Genomic DNA, 18504 nt, shown 5'->3' with positions numbered 1-18504 from the left:
GATACAACTCAGGAGCAGCCAATGGAAGAGATGCACAGGACAAGTGATTGAGGGTGCGAGGCTGGGGGAGAGAGACGTGCCAGCCTCCCAGCACATCTGAGCATTCGCCACTTTGGGAGCTCCTGTAGTAACTTTAGGACAGGAGCCTGTCAAGTCAGGGCCCTAGGCCATGAAGAGATGAGCCTTGCACTCAGATGGTTCTTGAAAGGGCAATATTAGCATTGTTCACAGGATAATTCTTAATTTTAGAGATTGTATCATGCATTGCAAGTTTAGTAATAGAATTGAATATATTAGCATCTCCCAAGTACAGTGACAACTGAAACCACCCCCACCACTACTGCACACACACACACACACACACACACACATCTCACATTTCTAAACTCCAAATCTCCTGCTGAGAATCTCTTACTTTAAATCTTATATATACAATATATAAATATCCATTATAATCATGATCACATATAATCCTAATGATATATTTGTAGAATAATTAGTATATATGAACATTCAATACTGAATATGGCTAAGAAAATTGCCTTTTCTGTCAGTTTGGGGTTTTTAGGAAGCAAATGAGAGTGAGTTTAAATTGGAGGTTTACTGAAGGACCCACCATGTAAAAAATATTTTTAAACAAAGCAGGATTGGGCAAGAAGAGCTTTGTCAAAGTCCCAGCCAAGCCCAGCAGGGGGCTCCAGAGGGAGGACAGCCTGTGGAGGAGTCCTGCAGGGGGCAGAGCTGGGCAGGCCCCCCTGTCCCTGTTGCTGCAGCCCAGGCATCAGCCTGGGAGAGCACAGCCTTGGCTTGGGCGCCCAGGAAGATCACGAAGGTGCTCCAGGCCACCAGCCAACAGCGTCCTGGCACTAGAAGTTCTGAGTAGCACACAGCCATGAGGATTTTTTTTTCCTCTGAAGTCCTTGTTTCACATGAGGGTCATCATCAGTCATCAAATATAATTGAGAATATTTTTTCCTTTCCATATAAATGAAGTAGAAGGAGCTGCCGAAAGACGTACCACTGAATAGGAAAATCCAATGTCTTGAGTTTGTTTGTTTGTTTTAATAATATAGTGTTGAAATAGCCCTGCAGCAAAATGAAATCATGAACACATTTGTTGATGACTGGAAGTGCCTGGCCGAAGAAGAAAGCACCTTTGGAGACAAAACTGATACCCACCTGAAAGAGTACCAGTCCTTCACGGACCTTCATAACCTAAAGGAGAAGATGGTCACCTCCGTCTCATGGCATCCGACTATCTATGGTGAGATGAACACAACTGCGGTTCTCTTTATGGTGGCACAGTTATAGTCTGTTGGTTTTATAGTAAATTACAAACTAGCTCAGTTGCTCAATTTCAGTAAGACCACTCCCAGTTGCTCAGTGCACCTGCTGAGCACCTTCTGCACCCCTGCAGTCCTGTGTTCCCCGAGCACTTCACTGTGGTCTCCACAAGGACAGAACCAGAGCCCAAGCCAGGGAGGTGACAGGCTCAGGTCACCCAGCCAGTGCAGTGCTGAATCTGGATTTGTCTCAGACTTTTGGGACTCCCAAGGCTAATTCCATTCCCCCTGATACTCTTCCTCTCTGATTCCTGGATAAGAGAGGAAACACACCTCCCTTAAATCACTCAGCTGCCAAAGGAGGTGGGACCCTCTGCAGTTGGAACCACATGCAGATGGAACCACAAGGAGAAAAAAGTTCTTCTCTTTTCCTGCCCGTCTTCCCACACTGGCCCTTTTCTCACACACAAAAAAGTTTTCTTGCTAAATCTTTGAAATTGACTGTTTACTTTACATTAACAGTATATCTCAGTTTGGACCGACCACCTTTTAAGTGCTAAATAAGCAATATGTGGCTGCATATTACACAATATGAGCTCTAAGAGAACTCCCAGAACTCCCAGTCTATTATTGAATATATTCATTGAAGTTTCATCAAAATGGAAATGAATAGTGACTCTGTAGAGCAGGAACACCTAAAAACATTTCTTTATATATAGTTGCTGCGGATTTTAACTTCTAATTGTGCTTCAATCAGGGCTAATAGCCGTGTCAGTGGCTGTACGACTCTCCCTTGAAGAAAGAGTCCACTTTTCGGGTAAATTATTGCTGCAACCATCATTGATTCTTTTCTGGAGTTTCTCTGATCCCATACATCCTCAGGTAATTAAGGAGAGCTGTCCACCTAGTCTAAAAATTTCAAATACTATGTTCATATTTATATGTAGCAGATTTAATTGCAAAGTACTTTATAACCACTTAATATGGTAAGCGCTTATAAAGTTAGGCTTTCTTCAATTCACAATTTCTCACCAATTTGAGCAAAACTAAAGGGTAGGCTTAGTTTATTGAAACGGTTTATTGAACGAATCAACATGTTATTTTCAAAAATGATTTTAAGAGGATCATTTAACCATTTTTAAAAAACAAACTCCTTCATGGGTTTTATTTCAAGACTATTTGTTCAAATGCAAGTAGATGTTCATTTCACATAAATTTCCTCAGTTCTGAGGATCACCAGTATGGGACAGTAATGAGTACAGATCCCCGGGTGGGAAACAATGCGGAGTGGTGAGGACTATGGCACGATGGCCCTGGAGAGAGTACAGCCTGCTTATGGGATACCTACACTTCAGCTCTCTTGTTGCCAGGTGGTTCCATTTGTTAAGAACCCAGATCTGAATTTTTGAGTGAAATCTCCCAATTTTTAAATAGTTTAGTTTCAACTAAAACTAAACCAAACACAGACTTCAAATAAAACAAGGCTAAGGGCCAGATTTGCCCCACAGGGTTCTATTTCCATCATCTGCTCAAAAGGAGTCCTGCTTAGGGAGAAGGTGCTTTATTGTATTAGATTAAGTTTTTTTTAATGTACTTAAATACACTTTGTTTCTATAAAGTATTGTATAACTAAGGCTTTCCGTAAGAAACCCTAGCTTTCCCTTCTACCTTCTTCCCGATTTCATCTGAATTCAGGCAGTTTTACTATAGTAGATTCTAGTACACTATTTATTATAGACTTAGAGATCAAAATGACAGATCTCTTGTTCTTTCCTGTCAGCCTAATTACCACATAAAGGTAAGTAGGGATTTTCTAACATTTTCTAGTGGGCTAGAGTTACTTTCCTGTCCACATGATGGAAGTGTGGCTGAACTTTCAGGCAAATTAGGAAGAAGAAAAAAAAAGAATTCTCTATTTTGAAGAATAGCTTAAAAAGACAAGCAAATCGTTTCTTAAAGAAATAATATAAATGATTTCTTTTGTCTTTGTTCTATCAAAACAATAGGAGGATATATTTCTAATTTATTTTAAAAGTAGAAGTTTCTCTAGAAGCTACAGAGTACCAAATAAACAAAGATGATTCACTCCAATTCCAGTCTGAAGACTTTAGCTCGATGGTGGCAAACCAATGGCCTCTGGGCCCCATATTTTTGATGGTCGTGGTTAAGGAAGAACAGGCATCATGCATGCACATATTTTGCTTGGTGCTAACACATAGCACAGGTGCCAAAGATGATTAATATACCTATTCCTTCACACTGGTATATTCCTTGCAGGGCTTCCTTCTTACCTTCCAGGTACTTGAGTTTGTGCACCTTCTGGGTTCTGTATTATTTTAATACACTTTTTTTAAAATTTTTATTTATTTATGATAGTCATACAGAGAGAGAGAGAGAGAGAGGCAGAGACACAGGCAGAGGGAGAAGCAGGCTCCATGCACCGGGAGCCCGATGTGGGATTCGATCCCGGGTCTCCAGGATCGCGCCCTGGGCCAAAGGCAGGCGCTAAACCGCTGCGCCACCCAGGGATCCCTCTGTATTATTTTAAAATTTGAAATATTATCACTGGCAATACCTCTATCTTTTCTCATTCAGCAACGTTTCTTTTTGAGTGCTTACTGTGTGCTAGCTCGACAGCAAGGAACAAAACAGACAAGTATCTTGTCCTCACAGAGCTTCAGAAACACTAAGCTTAGTCTTCTTGTTTATAAAAAATTACAACATCTACTAACATGTGCAGGGTGGAGGAAGGGAGAACTCAGGCCCTTGAGAACATACCTCTCTCATGCACATAGTCAACATTCACAAAATTCAGCCAAAACAACTTCCCATCCAGAAGTGGGATTCTATGTCCACATTTCTTATACACAGCTATCAAATTCCACTTTTGACTGTCTTACTATTTTCTCCCTCCGATTTTAATAGGTTTTCTCATTATCTCTCGAATTTGGGGGGTTTTCTTTAGTTAATGCTGGAGAGTCCAGATGACATCTTTTGCTTCAAGTTCTGTCCAAGTGACCCTAATATCATTGCTGGAGGCTGCATAAACGGACAGGTACTTATGGATTTTTTTTCCAGCTATTTATTAATTTTGACAACATTCTGTAATAGGTTTTGATAGGTAGTTTATTTGAAATTTAAGGATTCAGTATGGCAGAAGGAATGGATGCCAATTGTGTGCCAAGAACTGAGGTATATAGATGTGCTAGACACGATATCAGGACTTGAGGTGTCCATAAAGTAATCTAGTTAGAACTGGAATGAAACTGAGTCAAATCTGTTTGTATTTGTGAAATAGAACTGCATATTGTACAAGATTTCACAGAAGAACAAAAAACACAAGCATTAATACCTCATGATCAAGAGTTCTTTTCTGACATTTCCCTATGGGTAGGAGTTAGGGAATGATCCAGAATTTGAAGAGAAATTCACTGGAAAAACATACAGTGTACTGAATTTATATACCTATTATTTGATACCATATTTGTTTTCTTCTTTTTTTTTAAAGATTTTATTTATTTATTCATGAGACACACACACACAGAGGCAGAGACATAGGCAGAGGGAGAGGCGGGCTCCTTGTGGGGATTCTGATAATGGACTTGATCCTGGGACTCCGGGATCATGACCTGAGCCGAAGGCAGATGCTCAACCACTGAGACACCCAGGTGCCCTCTTCTTTTCTTTTTCTTTTTTCTTTTTAAAATATTTTATTTATTTATTCATAAGAGCACAGAGAGAGAGGCAGAGACACAGGCAGAGGAAGAAGCAGGCTCCATGCAGGGAACCTGATGTGGGACTGATCCTGGGATTCCAGGATCAGGCCCTGGGCCGAAGGCAAGCGCTAAACTGCTGAGCCACCCAGGGATCCCCTTCTTTTCTTTTTAAGTTATCTAATTTATATGAAAAAAGATCCTATCCTCCAACTGACTGTTTCTTTAATAAAGCTGTTTTATGATCAGAATTTAAATTCACTGTGACCCATTGAGTTTGACCATTAACGGTATATGATCTTTTTGTGTGTAGCTAGGAAAATGTCCTTGTGATGGAAAACTTAAATGTCTACAGTGGGGACACCTGGGTAGCTCAGTTAGTTGAGTATCTGACTCTTGATTCCCATTCAGGTCATGATCTCAGTCATGGAATTGAATCCCACATTGGGCTCCACACTCAGCAGGGAGTCTGCTCGCAATCCTCTACCTCTCACCGTCACCCATTCTCTCTCTAAAATAAATAAATAAATCTTAAAAAAAAAAAAAAAAAACTATCTACAGTGTCCACGACCATTTATCCAGAACCAAAATAACCAGGAAAATAATTTTCCCCCTCAGTTTTGTTCGACAATAACTGGTGGTCATAAGGATGACCCAGAGCCCACCCTCCAAGCCCTGCAAATACTGAAATGCTTTTTGTTACTCATTATGAAGGTGATACAATTTTAAGAATATTTTAGAAAGGGGGCACTTGGCTGGCTCAGTTAAAGAGCATGAGACTCTTGATCTCGGGGTTGTGAGTTCAAGCCCCATGTTGGATTATAGAGATTACTTAAATAAATAAAACTTTTTTTAAAAAAAGAATATTTTAGGGCAGCCCCGGTGGCGCAGTGGTTTAGCGCCACCTGCAGCCCAGGGCGTGATCCTGGAGACCCTGGATCGAGTCCCGCATCAGGCTCTCTGCATGGGGCCTGCTTCTCCCTCTGCCTATGTCTCTGCCTCTCTCTCTCTCTGTCTGTGTCTCTATGAATAAAAAAAATAAATAAAAATAAAAAATAAAAAGAATATTTTAGAAAAGTAATGATGTAAGTAAGTAAATGATGAAAATTAAACCACTCGCAATTCTATAATCCTGACATTTTGTTAACATTTCAGTGTGTTGAAATGATTTGTATTCATTGAAAATTTATCTAATTTAGTGTTGTATATTCTATTTTATTCTCATTTTTCCAAAAATGACCATCCATGTATATGCAAATTTGCAGTTGGCTAGAATATTCAATTAAGTAGAAATCATCATTTTCCAGCCTTTTTGGACAATTGAGTGTTTGTACTACTTCTGGAGAACGGGCAAAGCAGCTCTTCCCAGTCACAGCATATTCCCAAAAGCAGAGGAAATTGCATACTGTTTATCTTGGAGTTTAAAAAAATACAAGCCTTTATTAACACAAGCACAAGCACAGAAATCAAAGGGCTAAAAATACTTTTATAGAGAAGAAAACATTCTTCTTCATGTTAGCTTTAAAAGTTGCTGACTTACTAAAGATGTTGGCCACATTTGATTATCCTTCAAGATTGATTCATCAGAGTGCATGCCAATACCAATAGCTTTTAAAAAATCTTTAAGATCTAATTAGCTGTTTTCTGAAAATATGTTGTAATAACATTTACTTCTATTTTAGATTGTCATGTGGGATATTACTGCACATGCAGATCGCATAGAAAACATCAAGACAGGTGGCAGTAGAAGTAAAAAAGCCACGCTCAAGGTTAGCTTTTTATAACTTTTCAGTTCCAAGTTTTTTCAATTCAGAAGTTTGTCAAAAAGCACATAACAGAACTGCCAAACTATGCAAAGACTCAATAGAGTGGGAAAAAAGTATTATTTCACTTCATCTTCACCAAGTATTTTCACCTTCACATCTATTCATGGACATATTCTCAATCACTTTTATGTAGGCCCTTGGTGAAAAAGTCCATAAAACGAGTTGCATGACCTACCTGAGGATGTGAAGTTATTTTTGTTGTTGTTGTTAAATAAAATAAAGAGACCGAGTGACTTACCTATCATGATGTCATGGAAAGAGCACAGGACAGAAGGGCCATGTATGTAGGCTCTGGACTGTGGTCCTGTGAGTTTGGGCATGTCCTCTCACCTCAGCAAGCATCAGTTTCTTCATGTATAAAATAAAGGGGTTACAATCCTTTCCGATAATAATGTACTGTGATTTTGTGAAGCTGTGGATGCTGTCAAGAGGGCTGAGGAGAGATTCCTCAGCTCCTGACACAGTACTCACCCACCATATTGCACACCTTTACCCCCGTTCTTCAGCCTGAACACCAACGGGCCTTCACCAAGACACAGTGGGATGTGGCCTTCTGTGTATACATGAAACACTCCTTTAAAAATGGGATCTCATCATTTCTTTAGGGAGTGGGTCAATCCTTCTTGTTTAGACATGAAATCTTAGACTAAGCCAAAGGCAAAATATATAATCTTATTACCTACATATATGATACACTGAAACACCATGTTTTTCTTTGAACTAGTATTTCTCCAAGTTACTAATTTTAACTGGAATAATGAGTAAGGTATGAATTCACTCATTAGCTCTCTGAAATTGACACCTAACCTTCTTTTGGCATTTTTCCAGCCTATGTTTCTCCTTGAACCAGATAGTAATAAAGAAGCAACATACATCAGACACTGTGCAGTCTCCTCAATAGAAAATGGTCATAAGAAAGTAATTACAGATATACATTGGCTGCCTGACACATTTGAGGTGAGTCTTGATGGCTTCCTAATTTTCTCCTGTTGGATTGTGCATTTCAGAAGATTTTATTCAAAGAGCATGTTTCAAGTCAACAATTCATTTACATTTAAATCATAAAATAACCAGGAACCAGGCATCAAACAGTTGTGTCGGTGTTGCCTGGCCAATATCTGGCTTGGGGATGAGAGTAAGGCCAATGTTTCAACTTCAATGGCTTATAAACCACTAAAAAATGTAAGTGGTGTCAACAATGATATAATACAAGAATGGAGAAGATAAGAGTTTGATAGGTAAAAGTAGAATGCAAATATTTTATACTCTCAGCCTTTGTGGATTTAAAATTAATGATTTCAGCTAGTTGGAGCAGGCAACTCTGAAGATCCATGACATATAGTAATGTTTTATTTTGCCAAGGCAATATTGAACTGAGTGCACCTTGAGGCTGGTGGGTGAAAAATAGTCATGCTGTGAATGAGTTCAGCTGACTGCCTAGCACCTGCAATGCAGCTTGGCTTTGTAATTATGCACCTGACTCACTAAGTCTGGTGTTAGTAAATTTGGAAATGGGTAAGCTCCCCAAATGTTTCCCTTAAAGGATACTAAGGGTCTATTATGTATTTTGAGAATATTAAAGAATATTATGAAAAGTAGAGTTATAAAAGGTAATTAGCCCTCTAGGTAAGGTAATTCATTTTATTTATTTGACAGAGAGAGAGAGAATGAGCTGGGAAGAGGCAGAGGGAGACTTCCCACTAAGCAGGGAACTCTATGTGAGGCTCAATCCTGAGACTCTGGGATAATGACCTGAGCTGAAGAATGCTCAACTGACTGAACCACCCAGGCACCCTGCCCTTAAACATATTTAAATGGATTATGCAAGGCTTAAAAGTTATAATGGACCAAAACAAAGAGCCAGATAGTTTCTATGATCTCTAAGAGCTTAAGATAGGGCAATGCAAAGAACTCTCTGTTCCAACTTCATTTCAGCTCATACTATATACACAAATTAATTAAGATGATTATAAATTTAAGTAAAAATAAAGCACAGGAAAAATAGAATAAAAATCAAAATAGAATATGATAGAATGTCATATTTCTGGATTGGGGATAGTTTTCTAAGCTAATTAACATGGAAAGAAATTCAAAACATACATACATACATTTCTAAATTAAAGAAGAAAGAACAAACAACAAATGGAGGAAAATATTGGTCTTAAATATAGTAAATACAAAATTTCCAGTAAATAAAACATATACTGAAAAACAATTACTAGATAAACATGAAAATCATTCAGGCTTTCTAATATCAAAGAAATTAGTAATAAAGCAGCAATAATATACTATTTGGGATCTATTTAATTTCTGAATAAAAATTTAATAGGGGTACCTGAGTGACTCAGTCGATTGAGTGTCTGCTTTTGGCTTGGGCTATATGGTCCCAGGGTCCTGGGATCAAGCCTCACATTGGGCTCCCTGCTTCTCCCTCTCCCTCTGCCATTCTGCCCCCAACTCGTGCTCTCTGGCTCTCTCTATCTCTCTGTTAAATAAATAAATAAATAAATAAATAAATAAATAAATAAATAATCTATAAATAAATAAATAAAAATTTAATCGATAATAATACCCTGTGTTAGAAAGGATGCAGTGGTGAAACCAGTAAACTCTAACACTGCTGGTTCCAACATAAAACTTCTGGAAGACAGCCAGTGTGACCCTTAAATCATCCAAATCTTCAACTCTTTGAATAGTAATTCAAATTTTGGGAATTAATATTATGAAATAATCTAATTCATGCTTCAAGATACAACATTATATGCACATCCTAACAAATTATCTCAAATGTATTCATGAAAAAAGACTGGAAAAGAATATAAGTAGAATTATATTTGATGTTCAAACCTCCTATTTTCCAAATTTCTATGATATTATTATATGGTTGCTATCGTTTAAATCATTAAAACATAAAAGCCCAGAGCAAGCACACTTCTGGGGTCTTGCACTTCATACAGCAGGGAAGGCTCAGTAGAAGGAGAGACAACGTGGACTCTGGGTTGCTTATCAGATGAGTAGAAGTTGGCAGTAGTTAGAAACCAGAGAGAGTTCAGGCTGCTGTGTCCCTGGCCAAGTTTCCAGGGTCTTCGCTCCTGGGATGCCCACAGGGCTTAGCAGTGCAGCACCTGGCTCCTTTCCCCACCCCCTATTCTCACTGTTTGCTGCTGGAGCACCTACCTTTGATTACTGTCCTGCCCATCAGTCCTCCGGGAATGTAGGGAACTGGGGAAAGTCATGTTTTCCTACTGATTCGAGAGTAGCACCTTCACAGATTGCCACAAAATCTTTTTCACCTTGTTTCAAAGCTAGCTAGTTGGAATTTGGGACCTTCTAGAGCCCTGAGGAGCCATGAACCCTCCTTGGACTCTTGCCAGTGCTAGGAGACTGTGGGTATCTATTGTAACGCTAAACTCTTTTCTACTGACCTTATCTGCTCAACAATCTCATTAAAAATTCATATGTTTTATTCCATCATTAATAGTAAAAAAGCAAAAGAGCCTACATTTCTAATTATAATGGAAATGATATAATAGATAATTAAATGAAGTATAATATGTATAATATAAAACTGTTAAAGTGATTTATTAGTAACACAGGTAAGTGTTCAAATTACATCAACTGGAAAAATCTTAGAAATTTTTATGCAAAAAAAAAGAAAAAAAAGAAATTTTTATGCATGCTAGTTAAAACTATGTCAGACTGTTTCTGTGAAAAAAAGACTGGAAAAAATACACGTCAGAATTACATTTTAAGCCTTATTCTCCAAATTTCTGTGATAGTGTTATATTCTTTTAATAAAAATCAAAACAAAGGAGAAAATATTATAAAAGTAAAATGCTTTGAGGAAAGTCATTATGTTCTAGGTATGCAGAACTTACTTCTTGTGTTTTTAAAAAACAGATTAACAGAATGGGTTCTGTCTTTGAGAATCGAAGTGGAATATGCTGTCAGCTTGTCACATGTTCAGCTGATTGGTATGTCTTTATTAGTGTTCTTGGCTCAATTTCAAAGTCACAGTGGGTGGGGTGGGAGGTTTCCCCAAGTAGAGCTCTGGACACCAGCTGGGAGTCTTAAACTCAACTTAATTCTGATACTACCTACCAGGATTCATAGGTTAAGATCCAGTCCTACATGACTGCTGTCTCGAACACGATATCACCGCCACCACCCTTCCCCTGCTGGCCACCTCAGATGCCAGTCACAAACCCAGGTCCTTAGCTGTACTTGTCACTGGCTGCAGATAGTAAATTCCCAAGATTCCTTCCTTAGGAAGGATTAATTTCCTAGAGTGGCTCACAGAACTAAGAGAAAAATTTAATTACTAGATTACTGGCTTATTATGAAAGAGTTTAACTCAGGAACAGCCAGATGGAAGAGATGCACAGGCAAGGTATGGGGAAGGGGTGAGGAGCTTCCATGCCTTCTCTTGGTGCTCACTCTTCCCAAATCTCCACGTGTTCACCAACTAGGAAGCTTTCTGAACCCTGAACTGAGGTTTTACGGGGCTTCATTACATAGGTACAATTGGTTAAGTTTTGGCCAGCGGTGACTGAACTCAATCTCCTGTAGGTCTCCCCTCCCTGGAGGTCAGGGGGTGGAACTGAAAATTCCAACTCTCTCATTACAAGGTTGGCTCCATTGGCAACCCACCCCAATCCTTAGGAGCTTTCCAAATGTTGCCTCATTAACATAACAAAAGGCGCTTTAACCACTCTCACCATCTAGGTAATTCCAAGGGTTTCAGAAACTCTGCTAGAATCCTGGAGGAAGAAGAGATTGATATATCTTATAATTCACAACATCACAGTCCTATTTTAAACACTACCTAAAATGTTTTCATATAATATATTATTTTCTCTTTTTTTATATTCTTTTTTCTTAGATGCTTCTAAAATCATTAGTTTCTTCTGTTCCTTAAATAATCTTTATTGTAGCAATTAAACCTGATATTAACAATAGGGCAGAATATTATAGATGGTTGCTGGTTGACAAAAATACTTTTAGACACAAATATGGTGTAAAAAGAATTAACTAGGTTTCAGGGTTGATAATGTTGAAAAACATTATCCAGAGTTATGCTGCTTCTTTACAGTCTCACACTAAATTTACATCAATTTTATCTCACAAAGATTGCACCATTTAATTGGGAAGGCTTTTTAACAGTGGAAAAGTTTTACATTTTTATTGCAAATTTATAGAAAATTCTTTTGATAAACAAGTTGGTAACTATGTTGAAGAATGTTTGTTTAAATAAAATTACATCTCCCAATTTTTTTTTAATTTTTTATTTTTATTTATTTATGATAGTCACAGAGAGAGAGAGAGAGAGAGAGGCAGAGACATAGGCAGAGGGAGAAGCAGGCTCCATGCACCGGGAGCCCGATGTGGGATTCGATCCCGGGTCTCCAGGATCGCACCCTGAGCCAAAGGCAGGCGCTAAACTGCTGCGCCACACAGGGATCCCTACATCTCCCAATTTATGGAACTAAAAACTCACAACGAAGTAGGAAACATGAAGAGTAATATTATTTATCTTGTCTTCAAATACTGGCAAAGCTTGAGTGTTCCAAAGAGTTTTGATCTCGATGGAATAAGGCCACCTTAGTCCATAGAAGCTGAAGGCTATGGAGTGGAAGATGAAGGCATAAGTAACATTAATAGGAGCTATGGGCAAGGGGTGAGGGACACATCATTCATCCTGTGGACAAATATTGGGTAAGATTCTGTGATTGCAAGGAACAGAAATTGACTATGGCTAACTTAAGGGAATAAAATCAACTTATTAGAAATTTATGCCAATACTCTACTAGGTGCTTCAATAGGTTAACTATTTTTATATTTGCAACAACTCTGAAAAATACTTATGGATAGAGAAAACGAGGCTTTGAAGGCAAGTACCCATAACTTATCCACCCATAACTCATTGTACATGTAGAGAGAGAGTTATGTGTGGGTGTATATAAATACATATATGCATATATATACTATAGGTAGTAAGTAATGATGTTGATAAATCAAAGACAGAGCTGACTCAGGCCTCAGAAACAGCCCCAGGGATTTGCGTAGCAGGAGTGAATGGCCAGCACCTTCCATCTGAATGAACCTGACTACTGTTACATCAGAAACTCACCCCTTTGGCCACACAGGAAAGGGCAGAGCACCTTGAATGACAGTTCCAACCTTACTGCATGCAATGGGGAAGGGGCCCCTCCCCAAAAGCCAATTAGAATGCTCTTGCTAAAAAATAAAAAAACATGGTGGGAGGGGACAGTTATTGCCCAAAAGGACCACCAGTAGGGCCATATGGAATATTATACAACAGTGAAAATTGTTGTGATTTCATGGAGCAATATTTATGGTATGATGTTGATTCTAAACAACCGAATGCAAAACTGTACTCTTCTTCAGAAGCCTTGAAAAATATTTAGAAGCACTGAACAGACTTAAAATATTATATGCTTTATTATATTTAAGACATATGTCCCTGATTTTTGGTTATAACAATGGCCCTTGAATTTGGAAACATTCTAGAATATTCTGGAAATAATTCTTTCAGAAGTTGTTAAAAAAGAAAGTATATGCATTTAGAAAAGGTGACTTTTAGTTATTTGGAAAACTTACCAGTTCTAGTCTTTATATCTCAGCTCTGATAAGGGCCTTATAATATAGAATAAGATAAAAATAAGTTTCTATTGATAAAGAAGATGTGACCAAACAATGGAATATTACTCAGCCATAAAAAAAATGAAATCTTGCCATTTACCTCAACGTACATAGATCTCGAAGGTATAATGCTAAGTGAAATAAGTCAGTCAAAGACAAATACCATATGATTTACTTCATATGTGGAATTTAAGAAACAAAACAAAAAATGAGACAAACAGAAAAACCATTCTTAACTAGAGAACAAATTGGTGGTTACCAGAAGGGAGATGCATAGGAGGATAAATGAACTAGGTGAAGAGGGTTATGTACACTTATGATGATGAGCACTGAATAACATACAGAATTGTTGAATTCTATTAGTTTCCATACCTGAAACTAATATAACACTGTATGTTAATTATATTAGAATTTAAAAAGTTAATTAATTGACTTTTTAAAACCCACAAAAAGAGTATGTGACTAATTTATGCAGAAAGTTCAACTGAAGTTATCTGTATTTAGCAAAATCATTTCATAGATAATGCAAATTAATGCTGTAAATGAGATTCAAGAGCTTTGTTATTTGGAAAAACAGTTTTTGTTTTGTTTTTTTTAAGATTTTATTTATCTATTCATGAGAGACACCTAGAGAGAGGAAGAGACACAGGTAGAGGGAGAAGCAGGCTCCCTGTGGGGTGGCCAGTGTGGGACTTGATTCCTAACCAAGGATCATACCTTGAGCTGAAGGCAGATGCTCAATGGCTGAGCCACCCAGACGTCCCTAGAAAAACAATTTTAAACCAATTATGATTATAGTTTAAAACAGATCTTTTTGTGTCATTTGTGGTGTTCTCCCAAGGATTTATGTTTTGACAACATAAAAATGATTAATACTTTCATGAATTTATTATTAAGATGAATAAATGATTAATATTTATTAAGTCACATAAATGAATAAAGTTTTAGGGATGCCTGGGTGGCTCAGCGGTTGAATGTCTGCCTTTGGCTCAGGGCATGATCCCTGTTTGGGGATCGAGTCCTGCATTGGGCTCCCTGTGAGGAGCCTGCTTCTTTCTGCCTCTGCCTGTGTTTCTGCCTCTCTCCGTCTCTCATGAATAAATAAATAAAATCTTTATAAAAAAAGTTTTTTTAGTCTTACTTGAGTTACTATCCATTTATCTAAATACTTTAACTTACTCATCTAAATTCTTTAATAATATCTTAAGTTTATTAATCAGATTACTCATAATCTCAGTGAAAGAAATTGTGGGGCTAATATGGCATATTCTTTGCCAACCTCATCAGATGTTTTCACAAAATTAGCACAAAGACCTTTATACTAAAAATACTGTGTAATGTGTAAGTATCACTGTAAATGTGTTACCAAGTTTATTACACTCAAAATAATACTCTATATATGTGAGGAGCTTTATAAAGAATTTTCATATACATTCTTATTTATTTTTATAATCAATAATCAACCTGTAAGGAAGGAGAAATAACTTTTACTGGATATTTACGATGTACAAAGCGCATTAAATCCAATATTGCCTGTGTAGGTTTTGTTTTCACTATAAATATACATATGTTTAGATTATGTATTATATTTATATTATATAGTATATGTTTACAATATATATTATATATATATTTATATGTCATATCTCTTGTATATGATACCAAAAACACAAGCTACAAAAGAAAAAAATAAATTGGGGGTACCTGGATGGCTCCTTCGGCTCAGGTCATAATCTCAGGGTCCTGGGATCGAGTCCCTGCTGAGCAGGGAGCCTACCTCTTCCTCCTCCTCTGCAACTTCCCCTGTTAGTATTCTCTTTCTCTGTCTAATAAATAAATAAAATCTTAAAAAAATAAAATAAAAAATTGAAATTCATCAAAATTTTTGTGCTTCAAAAAGCACAATCAAAAAATTGAATAGACAGTCTACAGAATGGAAGAAAATATTTGCAATTCATATATCTGGTTAGAAATTGCTATCCAGAATATGCAAAACTCTTACAACTCAAAAAAAAAAAAATAAACCCAAAACAAACAAAAAACTCTTACAACTCAACAATAAAGAGACAACCCAATGTAAAAATGAGCAAAGATCATCAATAGACATTTTCTTCAAAAAATATACAAATGGCCAATAAGCCCATGAAAAGATGTTCAACATTAGCTATCAGGGAAATGCAAATCAAAACCACAATGAGACTTAAAATAGCCAAAGCAACAACTTTGACAAAGAAGAACAAAGTTGGAAGACTCACACTTCCTGATCTCAAATTGCAGCTAGAGACAGGTGTACTGACACTGATGGGAAGATAGACATAGAAATCATAGAGTTCAGAAATAAACCCACATGTCTATGGATGATTGATTTTCTATAAGGGTACCAAGACAATTTAATGAAGAAAGACTAGTTTTTCAACAAATGGTACTGGGACATCTGGATACCTGCAAGCAAAAGAATGAAGTTGAACCCTTGCCTCACACTGTATACAAAAATTGACTAGAAATGGAATAAAGACCTAAATATAAGATTTAAAACTATGCAAATTTTAGAAGAAAATATAAACCAATATAAGCATAAGTGTTCATGACCTTGGATTAGATAGTGATTTCCTACATATTATATACAAAGCACAGGCAAATGCAAATCTAGTTCAATTATGATGGAACACAACTTCCTCCACTAGGATGGCTAATAAAAAAGACAAAATGAGCAAGTATTGGTAAGGATGTGGAGAAACTGGAAGCCTCACACATTGCTGATGGGAATGTAAAAAGACATAGTTGCTTTGGAAAACAATCTAGCAGTTCCTCAAAAGTTACCATACAATCCAGCAATTACACTCCTCAATGTATACCCAAAAGAAACCATGGATCTGTACAAAACTTAAACACAAATGTTCATAGCAGCATTATTTATAATAGTCCATCAACTGATGAATGGATAAACTGGTAGATTCCATATAGTGGAATATTATTTGGCAATACAAAGAAATTATATACTGATATACACTACCACATAGGGACGCCTGGCTGGCTCAGGAGTTGAGCGTCTGACTTTGGCTCAGGGTGTGATCCCAGTTCAGGGATCCCAGTCCCACATCAGGCTAGGCTCCCTGTGAGGAGCCTGCTTCTCCTTCTGTCTCTGCCTCTCTCTGTGCGTCTCCTATGAATAAATAAATAAAATCTTAAATAAAAAATACACTACCACATGCATGAACTTTGAAAATATGCTAAATGAAGGAAGCTAGTCACAAAAAGCTACATATTGTCAGATTGATTCCATTTATATGAAATGTCCAGAGTAGACAAATCTATACAGATAGGAAGTAGATTATTATTGTCTAGGGCTGGTGGAACAAGCTGAGGAGCAATAAGGGTGACCGCCAATCTGTACAAGGTTTCTTCTTGGGTGAAATCGATTGTGATGATGGTTGCACAGCTTTGTGACTATATTAAGAACCACTGAATAGTGTGCTTTCAATGGGTGAATCTTGTGCTATATGAGTTATATTTTAATAAAGTTGTTATGTTAAAAAAAGATGTTGTCAATCTCCAAACTCAGCTCTCACATTATTAGTGTCAATACTAGCAAAGTCATCAAATAACCCTATAAATTATATAATTCTCTAAAATATAAAATGCAAAACAGTTCCATTTCATAAAAATATTAGTTTCAGGGATATTAAAATACAACCATGATCACATTGCTAATGTGGAGCAGGACAAAGTATGGTAGTCCTAAGGCTTCATCTCTTACTTGTACTAAATAAAATGTGAATTTTTTTAAAGCACAATATGTTTTTGGGATATCAGACCACAGAAGGCTTTAACCCCACAATCAGTAGAGAAAAAGAAAGAAGAAAATATTGAAATACCTTTTGATGTACCATCTACATTTCTGCATCTTGATCTCTCCTGGAAACCTCTCATTAAGGTAAGTTACATGCAATTTAGTCCATTCTACTTGCTTACATACACTATATATTTGCATTTACATACTTATATACACATACTCTAGAAGTACAGCAACTCAAACTAACATAGGACTTTATAATTCATGTATTCATTTAACCAATAAATTCTTTCATTAAGAATTATTATGATGCCTGCCAAGGTCAAACCAGAAATCACAATTTTTGTGAACTCAAGATTGATATTTGTTCATGTACAGACAAACCACAACTTACTGGTGGTTTGTATAGTAATTATTCATTGGCATAAGCAGTTGCTTGTAAATCAGCAGGCTCTCAAGATAGCCTGGAAAGCTAATTTTAATCCCTAATATAGGCAAAATTCTGCATATTTTGCACATAGTAGGAAACAGCATTTTGATACCTATAACCAAACAAAACTGAAAGTAGTTAAAAGAGAAATTATTTGTACTTTTATTGAAAGGCAGAGCTTTGAAGAAAAGCAACTTTAAGACGATATGGCTGTGGATGGAATATGTGTGGGAAGTATGAATGGGCTTCTGACACTGATGACTTTTTTTTTTTTAGAATGGCTAGTTCCAATTCCAAACTGAATACTTTTTTTCCTTTATTTTACAAGTATGACTAGAATTACAGTATGATGTATTTGCTATAAATGGAAGAAAGAACACAGAGGGGTGAGAATATTCCTGAAGTAGCTGGGATTAGAAATTAGAAATTAGAGGATTAGGAATTTCCTGGGGTAGGATTTACTGAGCTGTAAATTGTTTAAAAAGAAACGAACACCCAGCCGCCTTCCTTCCCCAGAAATAAATAAATAAATAAATAAATAAATAAATAAATAAATAAATAAATAGAAACAAACAAACAGAAACTCACCCGGGAATAACTGGAAACATGTGGACAAATATCCTGATGGAGAAACGTGGGGCAGAAGCTATGAGGGAAGAATAGAAAGTGTCACAGCTTCCCATTCTGGTGCAGATCCGGGGCCACTTCTGGAACTCAAGGGCATGCATGTCCCCAAGGAGACTCAGCAGTCAGCCTGCAGATGAAAAGACCCCACACAACTTTCTGGAGCTTTAAG

At 37.1% G+C, this 18504-nt stretch overlaps 1 protein-coding gene across 8 annotated transcripts in view; it reads left to right on the top strand.

Moving 5' to 3' along the window:
- The window catches only part of DNAI3 (dynein axonemal intermediate chain 3), an 80326-nt gene that overhangs the window by 26081 nt on the left and 35741 nt on the right, over positions 1-18504 (top strand). For 7 of the 8 annotated variants that reach the window (XM_038541509.1, XM_038541511.1, XM_038541503.1 and 4 more), the window contains 7 exons: positions 1074-1264; positions 2041-2165; positions 4249-4338; positions 6679-6765; positions 7651-7779; positions 10723-10796; positions 17275-17419. In XM_038541509.1, the coding sequence (XP_038397437.1) occupies positions 1074-1264; positions 2041-2165; positions 4249-4338; positions 6679-6765; positions 7651-7779; positions 10723-10796; positions 17275-17419 (841 nt within the window). The remainder of the gene's footprint in view (positions 1-1073; positions 1265-2040; positions 2166-4248; positions 4339-6678; positions 6766-7650; positions 7780-10722; positions 10797-17274; positions 17420-18504) is intronic. The other variant, XM_038541510.1, reaches the window with a different exon arrangement.

Source organism: Canis lupus, chromosome 6 (assembly GCF_011100685.1).
Source record: "Canis lupus familiaris isolate Mischka breed German Shepherd chromosome 6, alternate assembly UU_Cfam_GSD_1.0, whole genome shotgun sequence".
Taxonomy (NCBI): domain Eukaryota; kingdom Metazoa; phylum Chordata; class Mammalia; order Carnivora; family Canidae; genus Canis; species Canis lupus.
The sequence above is the reverse complement of the archived record's forward strand: the minus strand, read 5'-3'. Positions and strand labels throughout refer to the sequence as shown.